General features: G+C 42.2%; 1 protein-coding gene across 5 annotated transcripts in view; it reads right to left on the minus strand.

Moving 5' to 3' along the window:
• LOC120063235 (vinexin-like) overlaps positions 1-20721 on the minus strand; it is a 41040-nt gene that overhangs the window by 10198 nt on the left and 10121 nt on the right. For 4 of the 5 annotated variants that reach the window (XM_039013474.1, XM_039013473.1, XM_039013471.1 and 1 more), the window contains exons 2-9: positions 9699-9854; positions 7975-8169; positions 6984-7062; positions 6199-6335; positions 5407-5470; positions 2007-2042; positions 1825-1906; positions 1279-1393 (exon numbers count right to left, since the gene is read on the minus strand). In XM_039013474.1, coding sequence (XP_038869402.1) covers positions 1279-1393; positions 1825-1906; positions 2007-2042; positions 5407-5470; positions 6199-6335; positions 6984-7062; positions 7975-8169; positions 9699-9710 — 720 coding nt within the window. In that variant the 5' untranslated portion in view covers positions 9711-9854. The remainder of the gene's footprint in view (positions 1-1278; positions 1394-1824; positions 1907-2006; positions 2043-5406; positions 5471-6198; positions 6336-6983; positions 7063-7974; positions 8170-9698; positions 9855-20721) is intronic. The other variant, XM_039013475.1, reaches the window with a different exon arrangement.

Below are 20721 nucleotides of genomic sequence, written 5' to 3' on the forward strand. Positions count from 1 at the left end.
TTGATATTACAATCACAGGCAATGATATTACTGAACTCAGGAGTTCAGCACTTGATTTGGTCTGTCCTCTGTAATTGTGTGATTCTCTGTACACAGGCTGGCCTGAACTGAGGAGAGGAGTTGCTGGAAGTAGAAGCTGTACCTAACCACAGATCTAGAATCATATTACACTACCTCCAATCCTTAACCATTAGTGGTATTAAACACATCTGACCCTGTATCAGTTGGTGAGGGACAACTTCTACCTAATCTAGAGCAAGCCTGGTGATGACCTTCAGAGTAAATGAAATACGCTTCCATACTGTGAAACATTACGCACCACAAGAGGTTAACAGGCATAATCAGTATCACAAGACGCCTGGGCCCCGTATTTATTTTCTTCCCGCTGTGAGACGCCAGGCTCAATTTGCACCAGATCTGGGGCTTGGCGACAAGAGCCATTCAAAACGTCAGCCCAGAGACAAACACACTCCTCTCTAAATCACTCAGGGTATTTTAACAGACAGACATACAGTATTCAAAGGGCCTCATGCATGCACACACACACACACACACACACACACACACACACACACACACACACACACACACACACACACACACACACACACACACACACACACACACACACACACATACACACATACAGACAGACAGACACACACACACTCATGGGTAGTTCCGAGTCACTTACTCATTTTAGTAAGGGCAGAAAAGTTAGATACATTTCCAAGGGAACACATGCATCACAGACAGCAATACATACACTGTTGACCATCCAGTAGTTTATGGCAGTTCATGGTTAACAAACAATGTCTTCATGTTCTTTTGTTTGTTCTACAAATTATGATCTCAAAATTAAGAAGAAAGCCGGAACACAGCTGGTGTGGGTTTGCCATTGTAGCAATGATCGCATTAACAACTTCCTGATTACCTGGCGTGAGATGCTTTCAGCTGAGAAGCATTCCAGGATACTGACACAAACTAATCCTAATAAGAAAGGGATAAGGTGTTTGCCACCACGAGCAGCTATTGTAGGCAGCCCACTCCACCCTAACAAATACAGTACAAAGAAAAACTCTCAAAAATAGTTCTGAAGCTAAGCCACAAATCTTTTGAAAACCTCAATGAAAAACATCTTGCTTTAAAATCAGGAATTATTTGCCACAGTGCAACCTTTAAATACAAACAAATATGTTCAATCCATGTACCATCTATATTAAAATGTGTGGTATTGCTCCATGTTAAGCACCCTGGTAAAGGAGGGCAAGGCCTTACCTGGCTGTGGACCTCTGAGGTGGTGCTCTGTCCAGGCTCAAAGTCAAATATGCTCCTGGGTTGTGGTGGCTCCCCCCATCGGTCTGAAAGCTTATCTTCAACCCCCAGCTCACTCCTGAAACACAATCCCCAACAACATGCATGCACGAACACGCACGCACGCACGCACGCACGCATGCATACACACACACACACACAACACAACACAACTTAATCATGGTTTCATTGCCAATGCCTGTAGGAACAGATCCAAACGTGTCTACCTGGCACTTGTTTTTGTCTCTCCCCACACTCCTTGTCTTGGGTCTGGGTTTGGAATTCACACTTATACCATTCACCCAATTACCAGGTTGACTCAAGTAGCACGAACTAGGTGTTTCACAATGACTGACCACATACTTCTGATATGCTGTGAACTTGGTCATGGTTATACAGTAACAGAAACAAATACATTCTAACATTCTCAACATGAGTTCTTCCACCTCACTGAGCTCTACTGTTGGTTTAAATGAGGAGGTCTTATTCGTCAATCTCTCCCAGTCTCACCAGTCAGGGAGGGCTCCGTAATTGTCCATATGGGTCTGAGTCTGCTGCCCACCGGCTGAGTCAGCAGCAAGGGCCCGGCTCCCTGAGGATCAGTCAAAATTAGTGTTAGCAAAGACTGGCCATCTGACAGAGTAGATAAGTTACACCCCAGAACATGGCTATGTTATTTCCACTTTACTCACTTTCAGCAGACCATCGCTCAGAGTCCTCGTCAGTTTCTAACAAATGGGCAAAGATAGCAAAGAGAGTTAGAGGGATTTAGAGAACATTAATCATAACTAGTACACTCACCCCAACTAAGGGGCCTAGCCCGAACCATGAAAAACAGCCCCAGACCATTATTCCTCCTCCACCAAACTTTACAGTTGGCACTATGCATTCGGGCCGTTCTCCTGACATCCGCCAAACCCAGATTTGTCCGTCGGACTGCCAGATGGTGAAGCGTGATTCATCACTCCAGAGAACACGTTTCCACTGCTCCAGAGTCCAATGTTGACTTTACACAGCTCCAGCCGATGCTTGGCATTGCGCATGGTGATCTTAGGCTTGTGTGCGGCTGCTCGGCCATGGAAACCCATTTCATGAAGCTCCCGACGAACAGTTCATGTGCTGACATTTGAGGTAGCATGGAACTCGGTAGTGAGTGTTGCAACTGAGGACAAACAATTTTTATGCGCTACACGCTTCAGCACTCAGCGGTCCCAATCTGTGAGCTTGTGTGGCCTACCACTTCACGGCTGAGCTGTTGTTGCTCCTAGATGTTTCCACTTCACAATAACAGCATGTACAGTTGACCGGGGTAGCTCTAGCAGGGCAGACATTTGACGAACTGACTTGTTGGAAAGGAGGCATCCTATGACAGTGCCGCAATGAAAGTCACTGAGGCCGTTCTACTGCCAATGTTTGTCTATGGCGATTGCATGGCTGTGTGCTGGAATTGCCTAATCCAGAAATGTTAAGGCATGTCCATGTACTTTTGTATATATAGTGTATATTCTTTTCGGTAGGGCCCTGATTCCGAATTCCGACTCAAATTAAGCTCACGTAAATGGAACGTTATTTCCTTTTTATGCACTTTTCTCTATATATGTGTATTCTGACGTTAAACTTAAGCATGAGAATAGTGTGCTATTCATCTACTATTAGTTTGGGGTGGAGATCAAATAAATGAAGTAGTGGCGTGTGTCTACAGATACGCCGTATTCTGACCTTGACTTAATTCCCTCATAATTCCACCACCGTTACACGTGAGGAAACCATGAATAAGGTCGAGCAATCTGCCGGATCCAGGTAGAAAAAGCATCTACTTTATTTTTTCTGATAGAAATAACAGCATTCTCCATGCACTGTAATTTACAACTTGATAAGAGCTATTGACAAGAGCTATGTAAATGAGTAATCTGATTGGATAAGGGAATTGTAAATATAAATGACACTTGTGTTAGGTCTATTTTACCTTATAATTGCTGGAGACGTGAAACAGTCATATGGCAGCAAACTGAAGCATATCAACATATCAACTTTCCCACAGTAAAGTTTGTGAAATGCTGTGCCATTATGCTGAATTTAAATTGTACGACCTTTTAACTTGCAAGGATGGGCACTTTCAAATGTCTTAGTTATAGACTACCCCGACTTTCTCTGTTTCCTGTTTCTATCATGTTAAATATTAGCCACTATCGGTACCGACCGTCAGTAGGCCTAATAACAACATATATTCATGTCACGTTCCTGACCTTATTTTCCTTTGTTTAGCTTTGTTTAGTTGGTCAGGACGTGAGCTGGGTGGGCAGTCTATGTTATTTGTTTCTATGTTTAGGTTCATGTTTAATTAGCCTTATATGGTTCTCAATCAGGGGCAGGTGTTTGACGTTTCCTCTGATTGAGAACCATATTAAGGTAGGCTGTTCACACCGTTTGTTTGTGGGTGATTGTCTTCCGTGTCAGTGTATGTACCACACGGGACTGTTTCGTTTGTCTAGTCTGTTCCTGGTCGTGCGTTCTTCGTGTTCTGTAAGTTCTCATGTTCAGGTCGGTCTACGTCGTTTATTGTTTTGTAATTTCTCAAGTGTGCTTCGTGTTCGTCTTGTTTAAATAAATTCATCATGTATTCCACACAAGCTGCGTTTTGGTCCGATCCATGCTCCTCCTCAGACGAGGAGGAGAACAATCGTTACAATTCAACTGCCAATTTATCATTCCATTTAATTACATTGTTTTAGTTAACTTCATTTGCTTCCTCTGTAAATGCCATCACGGTCATGTGGTTGTTGCTGAGGATGATAAGTAACAGTTAATAATATAAATATATATATATGCTAATTGTATTGTTTATTCCATGTGTAACTCTGTTGTTGTCTGTGTCACACTGCTTTGCTTTATATTGGCCAGGTCGCAGTTGTAAATGAGAACTTGTTCTCAACTAGTCTACCTGGTTAAATAAAGGTGAAATAAAAAATCTTCTAACATTACCATGGGTCAAAGAAGGGAATATGGCCATTTTCAGAAGGAATCAAACCACTGTATCTTTGATTCATCAATATATTTTGTGCGTAAAGGCTCTCCAAACCATTTTTTAAAAATTCTTACGTACTTTCCTAACCCCAAAATTTGCCTATATAATCTACAAGATCAGATACTTTTTTAAAAATCTAACAGTTGGTGTTGAAACGGAGACGAATATGCATATATTTGGATTTCTTTCATTGACCCCCATTTTCTGAACCCGTTCTCTCGATGTTTTCTAGTCTGACAAATTTCTAATTAAAGGTACACTGTATTTAAAGGGATGGCTTAAGATAAATGCACTGAAAACCCAATTGAATGAAAACTCAATGAGAAAATCTGTTGGCCAGCTAGTGGGAGGGTTATCACCGGTTCAATTACATTTATTCAGCGGAGCAAGGTAACCACACCTGCAAAGCCCGTTACACACCTTCATAAGGTAAGTCTGAATAACAACTACTGAGAAGGGCTGAAAGGCGTGCCTACGAAAGGCGTAATTTCCTAAGTCAGAATCGGGCCCTATTGACATTCCAATGCAATTATGATATGTGACTAATGCAAATATTTTCTGTACTCTGTCAAAGGAATCCATCACCTGCACATTAATCAGGTTGGTGCCTATGGCACAATGAACCGGCACACTAGACACTGCTCTCAGGAGGGATCAGTGGCTGTGAAACCTGTAGTGGGTTAAAAGCCAACTGCCTGGAGAGTGGTGACACCTGAGAATCAGTTTTAAACTCCATCCAGGCCATTTCTGTCCTGTCACTCTGAGGACCTGAGTGCTGCCTGTCAATACCACCAAGCAGACACATAACCAGAAATAGACTACTGATATACAACTGGATATAAGAACTGGTATGAAGGAATACATTTAGGATGGGGCTAGATATGTGGAGATACTGTAGATAAATTGGAATGATTGGGTATAGATATCAAAACATCTTGAGAGTTCTCCTGTCCCTGGAATAATCTGCCTTCTGGATCAGCTCTCTGGAGGCTGATATTGATAGAAAGGAATTCTCTGTCTGGGCTGGTGTGTGTGTGAGAGAAGGTGAGAGGGAGGAGAAGTCATACCTTCTGGTTTCTTGTGGATCTGCCTGAACATGCTCCTGTACCAGTCTTTGGGCTTGTTCACGCTCTGGTGTGAGAAAAGAAGGAAACATGACAAAAACATCTTGTTAGACATATGAGAAAAAGCTCTCAGAAGTTTCAAAGTACATGAATGAGGACATTTTGGCTCCAGGTAAATGACAACTACAGATGTTGGATTTTAATTTGACCACTCTTTTGTTGCTGAGCATTTTGCTGTACTGCAGGAAATGCAGATGAGCTTCATGTTTTACATAAATTCACTGAGAACACCCAATAACACATTTTTTAAATGTATTTTTGTATTTCTCCTTAATTTAACTAGTCAAGTCAGTTAAGAACACATTCTTATTTACAATGACGGCCTACCCTGGCAAAACTCGGACAACGCTGGGCCAATTGTGCACCGCCCTATGGGACTCCCAATCACGGCCGAATGTGATACAGCCTGGATTATATTAACAGTATTGCACTTTTCATGTAGCTTCATTTTGGACAGCTAATAGCCTAACCATCGATCAAGCAACATTATAGACTAAACGTTTAAATCCTGTTTCTGCAGGATTATTTTGCTGCGACAACACTGGTCAAATTAAGATCCTACACCTGTTTGAGTGTACCAAGGAGTTTTTATTATCTGCATGACCAGATTAAGAAAAAGTCTGGGCCCTAGGGCGATATATGGTTATAATATAATATATAACAGTAATATATGCCACTTAGCAGATGCTTTTATGTATGGTTATGCATGCTGCTATCTGTCTGTGTTCATCTTACTGATCTTGAGGCGATGGGCATCCCTGTTTCATCCACTGGGCCGATCCCAGAGAACTTGATGAGGCGCTCCTCCCTTGTAGCAACACTGCGTGGCAGAGTGGAAGAGCCCCTGGTCTGGACTCCATTAGAAAGACCCCCTGTTACAGAAAGACAGGACAGATCTGTTATCAAAAGCAATTCTAACTGTCCTCATTTTTCTATTACATTTCAGCTGAGTAGCAGTATGAACAGTCAAGCCTTCTTCACCACCATTGCCACTGGGTGGCCACAGAGTGCCACTGTGAAATTGAGTTTGTTTTAATGTATTTATGTGTGGTTAATACCCTGCATCATATAATACATTTTAGGGTGATAATAACATGATTGTGAAGGCTTCATTAAAGCTGATGATAAAAAATATATTATATATACATTAACCCTTGACATTTGAAACACAGAGTTCTGAGAATCTTTTAGCAGAAGATTGCAGACTGCGACCGCAGCACATATCAGTCATGTCTCCATTGAGGGTATTCCAGAGTGTTCTGTATTCTCTCCCACCAAAGATCCCATGATCCCATGAAACACAGAGTTCTGAGAATCTTTTAGCAGAAGATTGCAGACTGTGACCGCAGCACATATCAGTCATGTCTCCATTGAGGGTATTCCAGAGTGTTCTGTCTTCTCTCCCACCAAAGATCCCATGATCCCATAATGCACATTCATGACTTAAACATAAAACATATTTAAATCAAACTCAAACTGTAATGCTCTATATGATCATTTCAAGAAAACTATAATCCTACCATTTGATGGAGCAGGGCCATAGTATGATCCAAAACGAAGAGGGTCGGTAAGAGGGTCACTCCCATTGACCTCTGAGACCTAAGATGGAAAATAAATTAGTCTGTTATAAATATTAACAGTCGGAGAGCATGTGACTGTATATATGAATAGTGTGTAAATAGTATTTTTGTTGTCTCTTTGTGTCTTTCCTATATATAACTCTTTATTTATAAAACAAAATGTAATATCTTATGTTGTTCTTGTCTATTACTGTTCTGTACTTCGTCGTGTACATGTACGTTCTAAACTAAACTGTGGAGATAGTCTGTAGTGCAGGACACATTATCATATATTGGATTAACCAACACAAATTCAGGTCCTCTATCAATATCCAGTATATTCCAATCCAGTGGCATAACACTGAACCTGTGATACTAGACAACTCCACAGAAAGGAGCCGTTGTCTCTCAATATAACGTGTGATCTACAGTGTACAAAGTGTACAAAGCATTAGGAACACCTGCTCTTTCCATGACATAGACTGACCAGGTGAATCCAGGTGAAAGCTATAATCCTTATTGATGTCACTTGTTAAATCCAATTCAATCAGTGTAGAAGAAGGGGAGGAAGACACGTTAAATGATTTTTAGGCCTTGAGACAATTGAGACATGGATTGTGTATGTGTGCCATTCAGAGGGTGAATGGGCAAGATAAAATATTTAAGTGCTGTTGGGCTTTCACACTCAACAGTTTCATTTAAAACCTGTAGTGTATTTGAGGTTGAAAAAGGCCTCTGAAGTTTGCAATTTACACTTAGAAATGTCAGACTTGATTTTCCCTTAAGAAAAATGTATCAACCCCTACATAAATGTAGTAATTAATTATAATTCATATAATAATTCACATTTCCTATTGCTGCAGGATTATTTTCCTGCTGTAGCAAATTGGCTCAAATTAAGATTCTACATCTGTACAATAACCATGTGTATCTCCTTAACAGTTTTGTTTGCCTTAATGAGCTCCACGGGTGGCAGTCTTGTGGAACGGAAGGGGCTGAGAAGGGGGGTGGGGAGCCCCGGGGAGATGACCACCACCTCCTGGGTCAGGTCTAGAGGGGACAGGTGATGCTGCTGGTTGGAGGGAGGGCCATCGTCAGAGAAGACGATACGAGAGCCGTTCAGATGGTCCAGGATGTCCACACGTTGCTACAGGAAAGAGGCAGTTGAACACTACATCTAAACACAGCCATGTCATGTTGTTAATGCTCTCTCTCGCGCTCTCTCTCTCTCTCTCTCTCTCTCTCTCTCTCTCTCTCTCTCTCTCTCTCTCTCTCTCTCTCTCTCTCTCTCTCTCTCTCTCTCTCTCTCTCTCTCTCTCTCTCTCTCTCTCTCTCTCTCTCTCTCTCTCTCTGAGGGAGGTCAGGTGAGCTTGTTAACGACATTGTTTTTATGTGGACATTAATTGGCCCTAACAGTGGGGCTCCTGGTGAAAAGGCCTCTCATTTATTTAAAGCAGAGCAGCAGAAGGATGTGCTGTTCCACCCACTTCATCATCTCCCTTGCAGAGGCTGTAGAAAGGGCCCATTCAGGACCAGGATCAGGGGGCTGAAACAGGAGAGGCCTATTATAAGCCCATTAACCATCCATTCAGCTGGGCCTTGTGTTCTCCAACTAGGGGGAGTGGCCCAGGCCGAGGGGGTCGAAAAGGGGTCGCTGATGTTGACCGCAGTGAAAGTGCACCAGCGTTAGTGATTCTCCCAAAGCCCTCCCCTGCTCTCTACGTTTCCGTGTCAACTGGTCAGCCTCCCTGTTACGAATCCCGCCGAGGATGGTGCCTCTTCCCGTTCGGGCGGCGCTCGGCGGTCGTCGTCTCCGGTCTACTAGCTGCCACCGATCCCTTTTTCTGTTTTCTTTTGAGTTGGTCTAATTTGTATCACCTGTTTTGTGTTTAGGGTAGGGGGTTATTTAAACCCAGTTGGCCCGCCGACTTTTGTGCGGGCTTGTTTTTCTGTTTGTGTTGGTGGTGTTTTCGTATAGTGGATTTCAGTCCTACTTTTATTGGACAGTATTTTGACGCGCCCGTTGTTTGTGTGGCGTCGCCGTTTATGTACTTTATTTCTGGAAGAAATAAATATCCACTTGTTGGAGATTACCCTGCTCTCTGCACCTGACTCTTTCATTCCACCATTGGAACTGTTACACTCCCTCCTTACTGCCCAACACTGCCCCTCTTATCCTACTCCTGCGTGTTTGAGTCCACAAGGGGCGTTTCAGCTCTCTCTGTGTGAACTCTGGGGGTCATGGGAAGCTCTTGTGCCTCTCACACAGATGAAACTGTATCTAGCTATTCCGAGAGATACCATTATGGAGCTAGGACTGGGGCATTTTCATGGAAATTGTAGCCTATAAATACAGTAAATAGCTGTTATTTTCATTCTAACTTATAAGTGTTGTTGTTTTGCCTTGTTGTATAACATCTTTAAAAGGCACCTCTCTGTATGCTGTTCATGCCAATTCTGCCAAGACAGACTTCAAAGATTATTGTCTCTGACACAGCAAAATCGATTTGTTTTTAATATCTCTATTCAATCTTCAATACTTTGGGTCTGCCTGAATATGTTCTTTCATAGAATTCAGTTCTACTAAGAATCTAGCTCTCTTCATGTGGAGTTAGAGAAAGATGTCAGTTTTACTCTCAAATCCTAAATGAAATTTATGAGACAAAATGCCTGTACCTGAGACTGCATTTCATTTGTTATGATCCTGGCTGGTCTCTGACGCCAAAGTCTTCGTGTTATGATCCTGGCTGGTCTCCGACGCCAAAGTCTTTGTGTTATGAGCCTGGCTGGTCTCTGACGCCAAAGTCTTCGTGCAGCTGCCAAAGTATTCACCTGTGATAAACAAAACACACATACCGGTTAGATGGTGAGCAAATAATTGATATCAAGTCACTCACATGCAGAGAACACCACGGTAGCATATTCTCTTACACAACACCCTACAAGGAGACAAACATTTATGGTCAATTACCTCTTATTCCAGATTTATGGTCAATTACCTCTTATTCCAGAGACAATTGCATTATGCCTTTTAGTTGGGTCACGTCCAAGTTTTGAAGGCAAATAACCCACACTGGTTGAATCAATGTTGTTGTGAACCAATCTGGAATACACATTGAATTGACGTCTGTGCCCAGTGGGAAGGGACTGACCAAAGAGCTCAGGAGCTGCCTGCACTGATAAAAGTCACTTACAATGCAACAAACTGTACTTCTTCAGTTATTGGATAATTTTTTATAAATGCCGAACATCACTCCCAGAGATCTGAACGTTGATGCAATTCCCGGCAGAAGAGCAGGCAGGCATTCAAGACTGAATTGTGTGTTCTCTAAAGACGAGTGAACGCATTCCATATCAAAATAGCATTACTATCTAGAAAACGTTGCACATCTATATTACATGATAATGTGTAACGTCCTTTGTTGGGTCTCTGTGGGATTGATTGATTCATCCTATGCCACAGACCATTCTTTTCAATGGAACATTTAACATTTAATCTCTGAGTCATTAGTCTGTCTGCCAAACAACCTTTTCGTCCATAAATCAAAACTAAGTCATGAGTTGAGTTGACTGGGGTTCTATTAACCCACTGTCAAGGCATTCTGAAAGGAGAACGTTTGTTATCCTCCTATCCCTGTTACCACAGCAGAGGCCATTCAAAACATGAGTCACAACTCTCCCTAAACTCTTCCATAACATACAGTGAAAGAGAGCTGTGGGAATGGCCACCGTGGAGAGAGTGAGCCATGTCAGGCTGAAGTCAGGTCCTAATCACCAGCACCTTGGAAAATCAGATTAGCTGTTTCTACATCAAAGGCCTTGGGAACTCAAAGGGAGGTCATTTCCTCTTCTCTACAGTGGCTCCAAAAGCCCATAATAGCAGGGTTGGCATGGAAACGCAAGACCTGAAAAGATCTACAACTGCTACCATGGGACTTGAAAATTGATACGTGATTATTAAGGCTTTCCATTTTTGATCAACTTTCTCCGACTTGTGCCTTGGCCAGGCGAGGCTGAGAGCCTCGGGTTGATGGGTTTTGGGTTGATGGGTTTTCCATGTGGCCCGTAACTTTACAGACTGTAATCATTATGGTCAGTGCTCAGAGACAGATATATGCACTCTGTCTGTGTACAGTACAACAACACAAGACCAAATGTAGCAGAGAGATCCAATCAGTGTTTCTGGTTCCAGACAATGATGTCACTCTTTCTGACTCATCACCTCCGAATAAATCAGGTTACGTAAGAGGGAAAATATGGGAAATGGGGGGATCATTGTCTACAATAATACCATTACAACTCAGATACAACACAGATGTTAAGACTGCACTAAAAGTAATGATGTTTATGTGAGGGACACTTTAACAGTATATCACACTTGCCAACAGTGTAAATCAGTTAGGCTTTCTGGTTGTTTTCACTGTGGTATTTCAACATAAATATTCACACTTCCAGCATTATAGATGTTTGACATCATGTTGGTTTCTCTTGATTCTGGGGCCATTACAACCCTCAGGTCAGGCTGTATGTGGTGCTCTTTGGGCTAACATTCACTCTGAGATCCCATCTCACTGATGGACAACTGGACGTGGAATTCATTGGCATTTTGGACAAATAATCTTTCCACATAGGAGGACTGTTCAATCTAATACCCTAAAGGGCAAACAATTGAGCTCCTTTTTGTTCCAAACACTGCTGCCATTCATGTCTCAACGTCAATCACTGCAGCAATAGGGCTGTCTCTTATTTCTTCTTTTCATGTATAAATATTATAAATTGTGTTATCACTGGAGAGACATATCTAATCATGATACATGAAGAGGGGGATCAACATGCATTGACTGTTTTGTTACAGACTTTGTAAGAAAGCAGCTGCAGACAAATGTCCTCTCAGTTCACAACAGAACACCATTACAATATCTGCTCTGAGGGTGGGATTCAGTGAAACAGCCACTGTGGCACACCCACCCCACTGCATACTGCATAGACATACATAACTTATGCACTGCAAAAATGAATGCGTTCATTCACCACATTACTACAAATGCACTTCCAATTATGGCAGTAACAATATCGCTTCCTTACTGCAGGTTTGAAAGAATTCCAGCCTAGGTACTTTTAGTATCTTTGGCATCACAACAAAAACAACTTTAAGATCCAATGCAGTGGTTTTTTTATCTCAATATCAAATCATAAGTACCGTATTGTGATTGTTCTCAAATTAAAATGGTCAAAAATAAATAAAAATAGCTTCTTAGCTAAGAGCAATTTCTCAAGCAATAACTTTATTAACTTGTGATGTCACCAGGCAGACCAAAACTCCATCCCAAAACAGGCTGAAATTTCAGGCAGTCTTTTCAAACTAAAAGGGCTTTATCATAATTTTCACAATTTTACAGTATTACCCCAACCTCATAGTGTTGAAATATATATAAAACACAGGAATATCACGTTTTTGACTGCGGTGGGCCTTTAAAATATAAAATCATAGGTAGAATTATCTCCATCAGTATGCATTAGAAGCACAAAAAAAATGCTTCTCCCTTTGTCTGTGCATTTGGCCTCCACCATTCTCATTACCTAAATTAGTCTGGATGGAGGATGCAGGTCTAACTCTATCAGCCAGAGCTACACATATTACCACTACTAGAGCACCAAACATGATCCAGCCTAATAAGGCAAAATCAGCTGTAATATCTGGCAAAAAATCCTGCTCCAGAACCTTGCTTCTCCCTGGGATATGTTTACTTTGAACACCCCACATATTCTTATCTGATTACTAACGTTCAAATACCACGACTATCTCTTTCACACGGAGCAGATTCCTCCAACAGTATTAAACAAAGTCATATACAATTCTACTAATCTAAATGCAATATACTGTATATATGAATAAAAAACACCTGCAAAGCTCATCATGTCTGGTATACCATATAGGGTTGAAAATCCAAGATCAGGGCTGGTTTACTACTAGTGAGGAATGTCAGAGTCTGTCGACTTGACTTTGATGTCCAAGATGTTTCTTGTACTCTGGATACCATGATTAAGTCACACAGGTATAATTTGGAATGCTCTATTCATTTTGGACATTTCTCACACATGCAATATCTTATGTCAGATTGCTAGAGCTGCAGTGTGCCTTGTGTAATGCCCTCACCATGTCTTCCAGCATCTGCCTTGTGGCCTTATGGGACAACAACCAGGCTGCTTTGGGACAAGGAAAGAGGATAGATAATTGAAGAAATATGACAATTGGAGACAGGGAGGATGCCTGTGTGGTAATCCCTCTCACATGGCCTCACACATCTCTGCTCAATAGAACTCATTTAGTCCCTTTGAACTTTGCCAGATCTCGCCCACGCCTTCCCCATTTCTCTTTCTCCCAAATACAGTCAGCTGATGTTCTGAAAGAGCTGCAAAATCTGGACCCTTACAAATCAGCCAGGCTAGATCATCTGGACCCTTTCTTTCTAAAACTATCTGCTGAAATTGTTGCCACCCCTATTACTAGCCTTTTCAACCTCTCTTTCGTGTCGTCTGAGATTCCCAAAGATTGGAAAGCAGCTGCGGTTATCCCCCTCTTCAAAGGGGGGGACACTCTTGACCCAAACAGCTACAGACCTATATCTATCCTACCCTGCCTTTCTAAGGTCTTCGAAAGCCAAGTCAACAAACAGATTACCGACCATTTCGAATCCCACCATACCTTCTCCGCTATGCAATCTGGTTTCAGAGCTGGTCATGGGTGCACCTCAGCCACGCTCAAGGTCATAAACGATATCTTAACCGCCATCGATAGGAAACAATACTGTGCAGCCGTATTCATTGACCTGGCCAAGGCTTTTGACTCTGTCAATCACCACATCCTCATCGGCAGACTCGACAGCCTTGATTTCTCTAATGATTGCCTCGCCTGGTTCACCAACTACTTCTCTGATCGAGTTCAGTGTGTCAAATCGGAGGGTCTGTTGTCCGGACCTCTGGCAGTCTCTATGGGGGTGCCACAGGGTTCAATTCTTGGACCGACTCTCTTCTCTGTATACATCAATGATGTCGCTCTTGCTGCTGGTGAGTCTCTGATCCACCTGTACGCAGACGACACTATTCTGTATACTTCTGGGCCTTCTTTTGACACTGTGTTAACAACCCTCCAGGCGAGCTTCAATGCCATACAACTCTCCTTCCGTGGCCTCCAATTGCTCTTAAATACAAGTAAAACTAAATGCATGCTCTTCAACCGATCGCTGCCTGCACCTGCCCGCCTGTCCAACATCACTACTCTGGACGGCTCTGACTTAGAATATGTGGACAACTACAAATACCTAGGTGTCTGGTTAGACTGTAAACTCTCCTTCCAGACTCACATCAAGCATCTCCAATCCAAAGTTAAATCTAGAATTGGCTTCCTATTCCGCAACAAACATCCTTCACTCATGCTGCCAAACATACCCTTGTAAAACTGACCATCCTACCAATCCTCGACTTCGGTGATGTCATTTACAAAATAGCCTCCAAAACCCTACTCAATAAATTGGATGCAGTCTATCACAGTGCCATCCGTTTTGTCACCAAAGCCCCATATACTACCCACCACTGCGACCTGTACACTCTCGTTGGCTGGCCCTCGCTTCATACTCGTCGCCAAACCCACTGGCTCCAGGTCATCTACAAAACCCTGCTAGGTAAAGTCCCCCCTTATCTCAGCTCGCTGGTCACCATAGCAGCACCTACCTGTAGCACGCGCTCCAGCAGGTATATCTCTCTGGTCACCCCCAAAACCAATTCTTCCTTTGGCCGCCTCTCCTTCCAGTTCTCTGCTGCCAATGACTGGAACGAACTACAAAAATCTCTGAAACTGGAGACACTTATCTCCCTCACTAGCTTTAAGCACCAGCTGTCAGAGCAGCTCATAGATTACTGCACCTGTACATAGCCCATCTATAATTTAGCCCAAACAACTACCTCTTTACCTACTGTATTTATTTATTTATTTTGCTCCTTTGCACCCCATTATTTCTATCTCTACTTTGCACTTTCTTCCACTGCAAACCAACCATTCCAGTGTTTTTTACTTGCTATATTGTATTTACTTCGCCACCATGGCCTTTTTTATATTTTTATTTATTTATATATATATTTTGTTTGCCTTCGCCTCCCTTATCTCACCTCACTTGCTCACATTGTATATAGACTTATTTTTCACTGTATTATTGACTGTATGTTTGTTTTACTCCATGTGTAACTATGTGTTGTTGTATGTGTCGAACTGCTTTGCTTTATCTTGGCCAGGTCGCAATTGTAAATGAGAACGTGTTCTCAATTTGCCTACCTGGTTAAATAAAGGTGAAATAAAAAAAATAAAAAATAAAAAGATGCTTTGCAATAGACTCACATTTCAAGCGAATGGGGTAGTCAATAAACGTGACTTTACCTTTAATACATAAGCAGTTGTCTCCCATTTAATGAGATAATGGTTCACAAACTCAGATGTTAGATACAGATACAGAGATCAGTAGAGACCAGTAGACTAATTAGATTGAGACAACAGACTACTGTACTTTGCAGAGAGAGGAAGTAGGAGGTGGTGTTAGTTACAGTAACAGTGCACTATGATGCAGTGAGACAGAAAAGTGTTAGTCAGCATGGGGTCACTGAACTTCACCACTCCCTGCTGCTGATTCCCAGGAAATCTATGGGACGTTTCCCTCACGGCCCAGAATAGCAACCGTGTAACTGAATAGAATGGAGAAGCACTGTTACATAGATCAAGGAACCGACTCGATAACTAACAGCAAAGCTGCTGTATGACTATATCAGTGACGTGCAATCAGGGTAGGCAGGGTATTTAATGCTGTGATAATCAAATAAAAAAGCTGTTATGAAAAGCCAAATAGAAAAAAAAGGTATATTTTTTTAGCATTCTTTTTTGTTATCCAATGTTTTTTCCCAATGATTCTGGTGGTTTTTAGGCTCAAAATCAAAAAATATGCTAAGAATGCTACAAAACCATAGGAAAGGTGTCACGGTATGCATACCTTCCATTCAAATCCATTCAAATTGTTGACGGGCGTGGTCGTTCCTGACTCCAGTCACTTTTGACTAGGCCTTGCTGCTTTGCCTAGCTTCCTTCGTTGCATTGAGACGATTTTATATTTTGTGCATGCATATTAACTAAACATTTGGGCGTGTGTACATAATTTGGCGCTTGCATCCCTTGAACTGAACAAAGCTAGCGAGCAAGCAAAAACAGTCTGACGAATGGACACTATACTGCACCTTCTAGGCAGAGTTCCTCTGTCCAGTGTCTGTGTTCTTTTGCCCATCTTAATCTTTTCTTTTATTGGCCAGTCTAATATGGCTTTTTCTTTGCAACTCTGCCTCGAAGGCCAGCATCCCGGAGTCGCCTCTTCACTGTTGACGTTGAGACTGGCGTTTTGCGGGTACTATTTAACGAAGTTGCCAGTTGAGGACTTGTGAGGCATCTGTTTCTCAAACTAGACAGTCTAATGTACTTGTCCTCTTGCTCAGTTGTGCACCGGGGCCTCCCACTCCTCTTTCTAAACAGCAGCCATCCTCTCCTGCGCCATTCTTTCATTTCTCATGTTTACTCAACAGTAGCCTAACCCTGAAATTGCAATGGAAAATTCATTTAGGCCTACATTTACTTGTAACTGAAGTCCCTTTGTCTGTTCTTCAGGGTGAACCTCTCAGTGACAGCGTTGTAGAAGTCTTCTGTTTTACTTTTGCTTTTGAAAAGTCTCTCAGCCTCGATTGACATGATGGCCAAGGATGACAAAATGTTCATATCTGGCTTTCATTTGAACACTGATATTGTCCAAAATGTTGTAAAACATTTCTCTCCTCTCATCTATGCTCCTGATTGCTGTGTCTGTCAGGCCGAGTGTGGTGCATTTCTTTCCTCAAACCGAATAATAGAAAGTGTCAAACTCTTGTCTCTGGGAATCCAGAACTTTCATTATGCCACTGATATGTGCACAGCAGAACCCCATGTCCGTTATTTTATTCTGCAGAACACAAAAGATTGCATCAATTCCTCTGAAAATCTCCCCATAGACCATCAGCAGAAAGCCGGTTGATGCCTTTGGCAGCCAGGTATCATATCCAGAGGCCATCAGCAGAAAGCCGGTTGATGCCTTTGGCAGCCAGGTATCATATCCAGAGGCCATCAGCAGAAAGCCGGTTGATGCCTTTGGCAGCCAGGTATCATATCCAGAGGCCATCAGCAGAAAGCCGGTTGATGCCTTTGGCAGCCAGGTATCATATCCAGAGGCCATCAGCAGAAAGCCGGTTGATGCCTTTGGCAGCCAGGTATCATATCCAGAGGCCATCAGCAGAAAGCCGGTTGATGCCTTTGGCAGCCAGGTATCATATCCAGAGGCCATCAGCAGAAAGCCGGTTGATGCCTTTGGCAGCCAGGTATCATATCCAGAGGCCATCAGCAGAAAGCCGGTTGATGCCTTTGGCAGCCAGGTATCATATCCAGAGGCCATCAGCAGAAAGCCGGTTGATGCCTTTGGCAGCCAGGTATCATATCCATAGACCATCAGCAGAAAGCCGGTTGATGCCTTTGGCAGCCAGGTATCATATCCAGAGGCCATCAGCAGAAAGCCGGTTGATGCCTTTGGCAGCCAGGTATCATATCCAGAGGCCATCAGCAGCATGTCGTTGTCTCGATCGCATTATTTTCTGTCCCTTCCTCTAATGTAGGTCATGAAGTGCAGGTGTTGGTCTCCCTCAAAATTATACCAAGTGTCCCTTGGAAATCCAACTTGGGAAATTTGGGGTCACTTAGAAATGTCCTTGTTTTTGAAAGAAAAGCACATTTTTGTCCATTAAAAGAACATAACATTGATCAGAAATACAGTGTTGACATTGTTAATGTTGTAAATGACTATTGTTGTTGGAAACGTCAGATTTTTTATGGAATATCTACATATGTGTACAGAGGCCCATTATCAGCAACCATCACTCCTGTGTTCCAATGGCACGTTGTGTTAGCTAATCCAAGTTGATCATTTTAAAAGTCTAATTGATCATTAGAAAACCCTTTTGCAATTATGTTAGCACAGCTGAAAACTGTTTGTCTGATTAAAGAAGCAATACAACTGGCCCTATTTAGACTAGTTAAGTAACTGGAGCATCAGCATTTGTGGGTTAGATTACAGGCTTAAATGGCTAGAAACAAAATACTTTCTTCTGAAACTCGTCAGTCTATTCTTGTTCTGAGAAATGAAAGCTATTCCATGCGAGAATTTGCCAAGAAACTGAAGATCTCGTACAATGCTGTGTACTTCTCCCTTCACAGAACAGCGCAAACTGGCTCTAACCAGAATAGACAGAGGAGTGGGAGGCCCCGGTGCACAACTGAGCAAGAGGACAAGTACATTAGAGTGTCTAGTTTGAGAAACAGACACCTCACAAGTCCTCAACTGGCAGCTTCATTAAATAGTACCCACAAAACACCAGTCTCAATGTCAACATTGAAGAGGCGACTACGGGATGCTGGCCTTCTAGGCAGAGTTCCTCTGTCCAGTGTCTGTGTTCTTTTGCCCATATTAATCTTTTATTTTTATTGGCCAGTCTGAGATATGGCTTTTTCTTTGCAACTCTGCCTAGAAGGCCAGCATCCCGGAGTCGCCTCTTCACTAGTGCCCACAAAGCTAAGGACCCTGGGACTAAACACCTCCCTCTGCAACTGGATCCTGGACTTCCTGACGGGCCGCCCCCAGGTGGTAAGGGTAGGCAACGTCACATCTGCCACCTTAATCCTCAACACGGGGGCCCCTCAGGGGTGTGTGCTTAGTCCTTTCCTGTACTCCCTGTTCACCCACGACTGTACTCCCTGTTTACACTGCTGTTACTCGCTGTTTACTCTCTATACATTCTCACTTTACCCCTACCACCATGTACAAATTACCTCGACTAACCTTGACCCACGCATGTTGCCTCGGTACCGGTACCCCCTGAATATAGCCTCATTATTGTTATTTTATTGCGTTACTTTTTATTTATTTTTTATTTTATACTTTAGTTTATTTAGTAAATATTTTCTTAACTCTATTTTCTTAGAGCTGCATTGTTGTTTAAGGGCTTTTAAGTAAGCATTTCACGGTAAGGTCTACACTTGTTGTATTCGGCGCACATGACAAATACATTTTGCTTTGATTTGACAACATCCTTTGATGCATTTGATTAATCAAGCTCAAATTTTGTTTTGATGAGACACTTTTTTGATGTTTTGAATTGCGTTTTTCAGTCATTTTGATTGTTGGACATTTCATTAGAATCGTATTATATATGTGTGTGTGTAATAATATTTCACATAATATTATTATTATTATTTGTGTGTGTGTGTGTGTTTGTGTGTGTGTGTGCGTGTGTCTGTTCGCAGTGCTTGGAAGAATTGTAAATCTATTGTGAAAGGCAATGGAGTTTGTGTTGTAAATTATTCTGATTAAATGTGTCCATATATTGCTATTTTAGTGACACCTATTAGTTGTTTGGTTGTAACTGTGGATGCTACATCGGTCTATGGCTGAGCTGAGTTAAGCAGTGTTTCATTTCGTCGGATGATACAAAATATGATGCCATCGTAGGCTATCGCTTGTGTACAGTATCTTTGCTACATTGGTATTTACATTTGGTGAAAATTGTTTGTCAATCTCAGTTAATAGCCTATGTCACTCTGGTTGTTGGAGCGGTCTGTCGTATGGTTCATCAAGGTTTATCTGTGAGTAAATCTGTCTTCGATAATAGCTAGTGCAGCGTTTCCCAAACTCTGTCCTCGGGACCCCAAGGGGTGCATATTTTGATTTTTGCCCTAGTACTACACGGCTGATTCAAATGATCAAAGCTTGATGATTAGTTGATTATTTGAATCAGCTGTGTAGTGCTAGGGCAAAAACCAAAACGTGCACCCCTTGGGGTCCCGAGGACCGAGTTTGGAAAAACCTGATAGTGCCTACACAGCCAACGACTTCACAGTACATCACTGGACTATATTAGCTTTCATCATAGCCGATAACGTACAGGGACATTTTTCATATATTTGCTTTAATCTTCAATCCCATAAATAACTTTTATTACTAGAAGGTGTTTCACAACAGGATTTCTCTAAGCACCAGTATTTTTTTTATGGTCAAGTGTTGCAATAGGATGATCTCATGAAAAATAAGTTGGCACTCTGTTTCTCTGTCACCCAGATTTCTCCTCTGATCCTCTCCTCCTCTTCTCTGCTGTAGGAGGCCACTGGGCAAAAACTGGTTGAATCAACTTTGTTTCCACATAATTTCAACAAAAACATTCAATATGATGACATTGAATCAATGTGAAAAACTGATTGGATTTGGAAAAAGTCATCAGCGTAAAGGTGGTGCAAGCTCCTGAGTGGTGCAGTGGTCTAAGGCACTGCATCGCAGTGCTAGAGGCGTCACTACAGACCCGGGTTCGATTCCAGGCTGTATCATAACTGGCCGTGATCGGGAGTCCCATAGGGCGGTGCACAGTTGTCTGAGTTAGGTGAGGGTTTGGCTGCGGGGGCTTTACAAGTAGGGCGTCATCGTAAATAAGAATTTATTCTTAACTGACTTGCCTAGTTAAATAAAAAGGCAATGTTATCTTTTTTTCACCCAAAATTGAACCTACATCCATGGTGAAATGTATTGTTGATTTCACATTA

The sequence above is a fragment of the Salvelinus namaycush genome, chromosome 18 (genome assembly GCF_016432855.1).
Source record: "Salvelinus namaycush isolate Seneca chromosome 18, SaNama_1.0, whole genome shotgun sequence".
Lineage (NCBI taxonomy): Eukaryota > Metazoa > Chordata > Actinopteri > Salmoniformes > Salmonidae > Salvelinus > Salvelinus namaycush.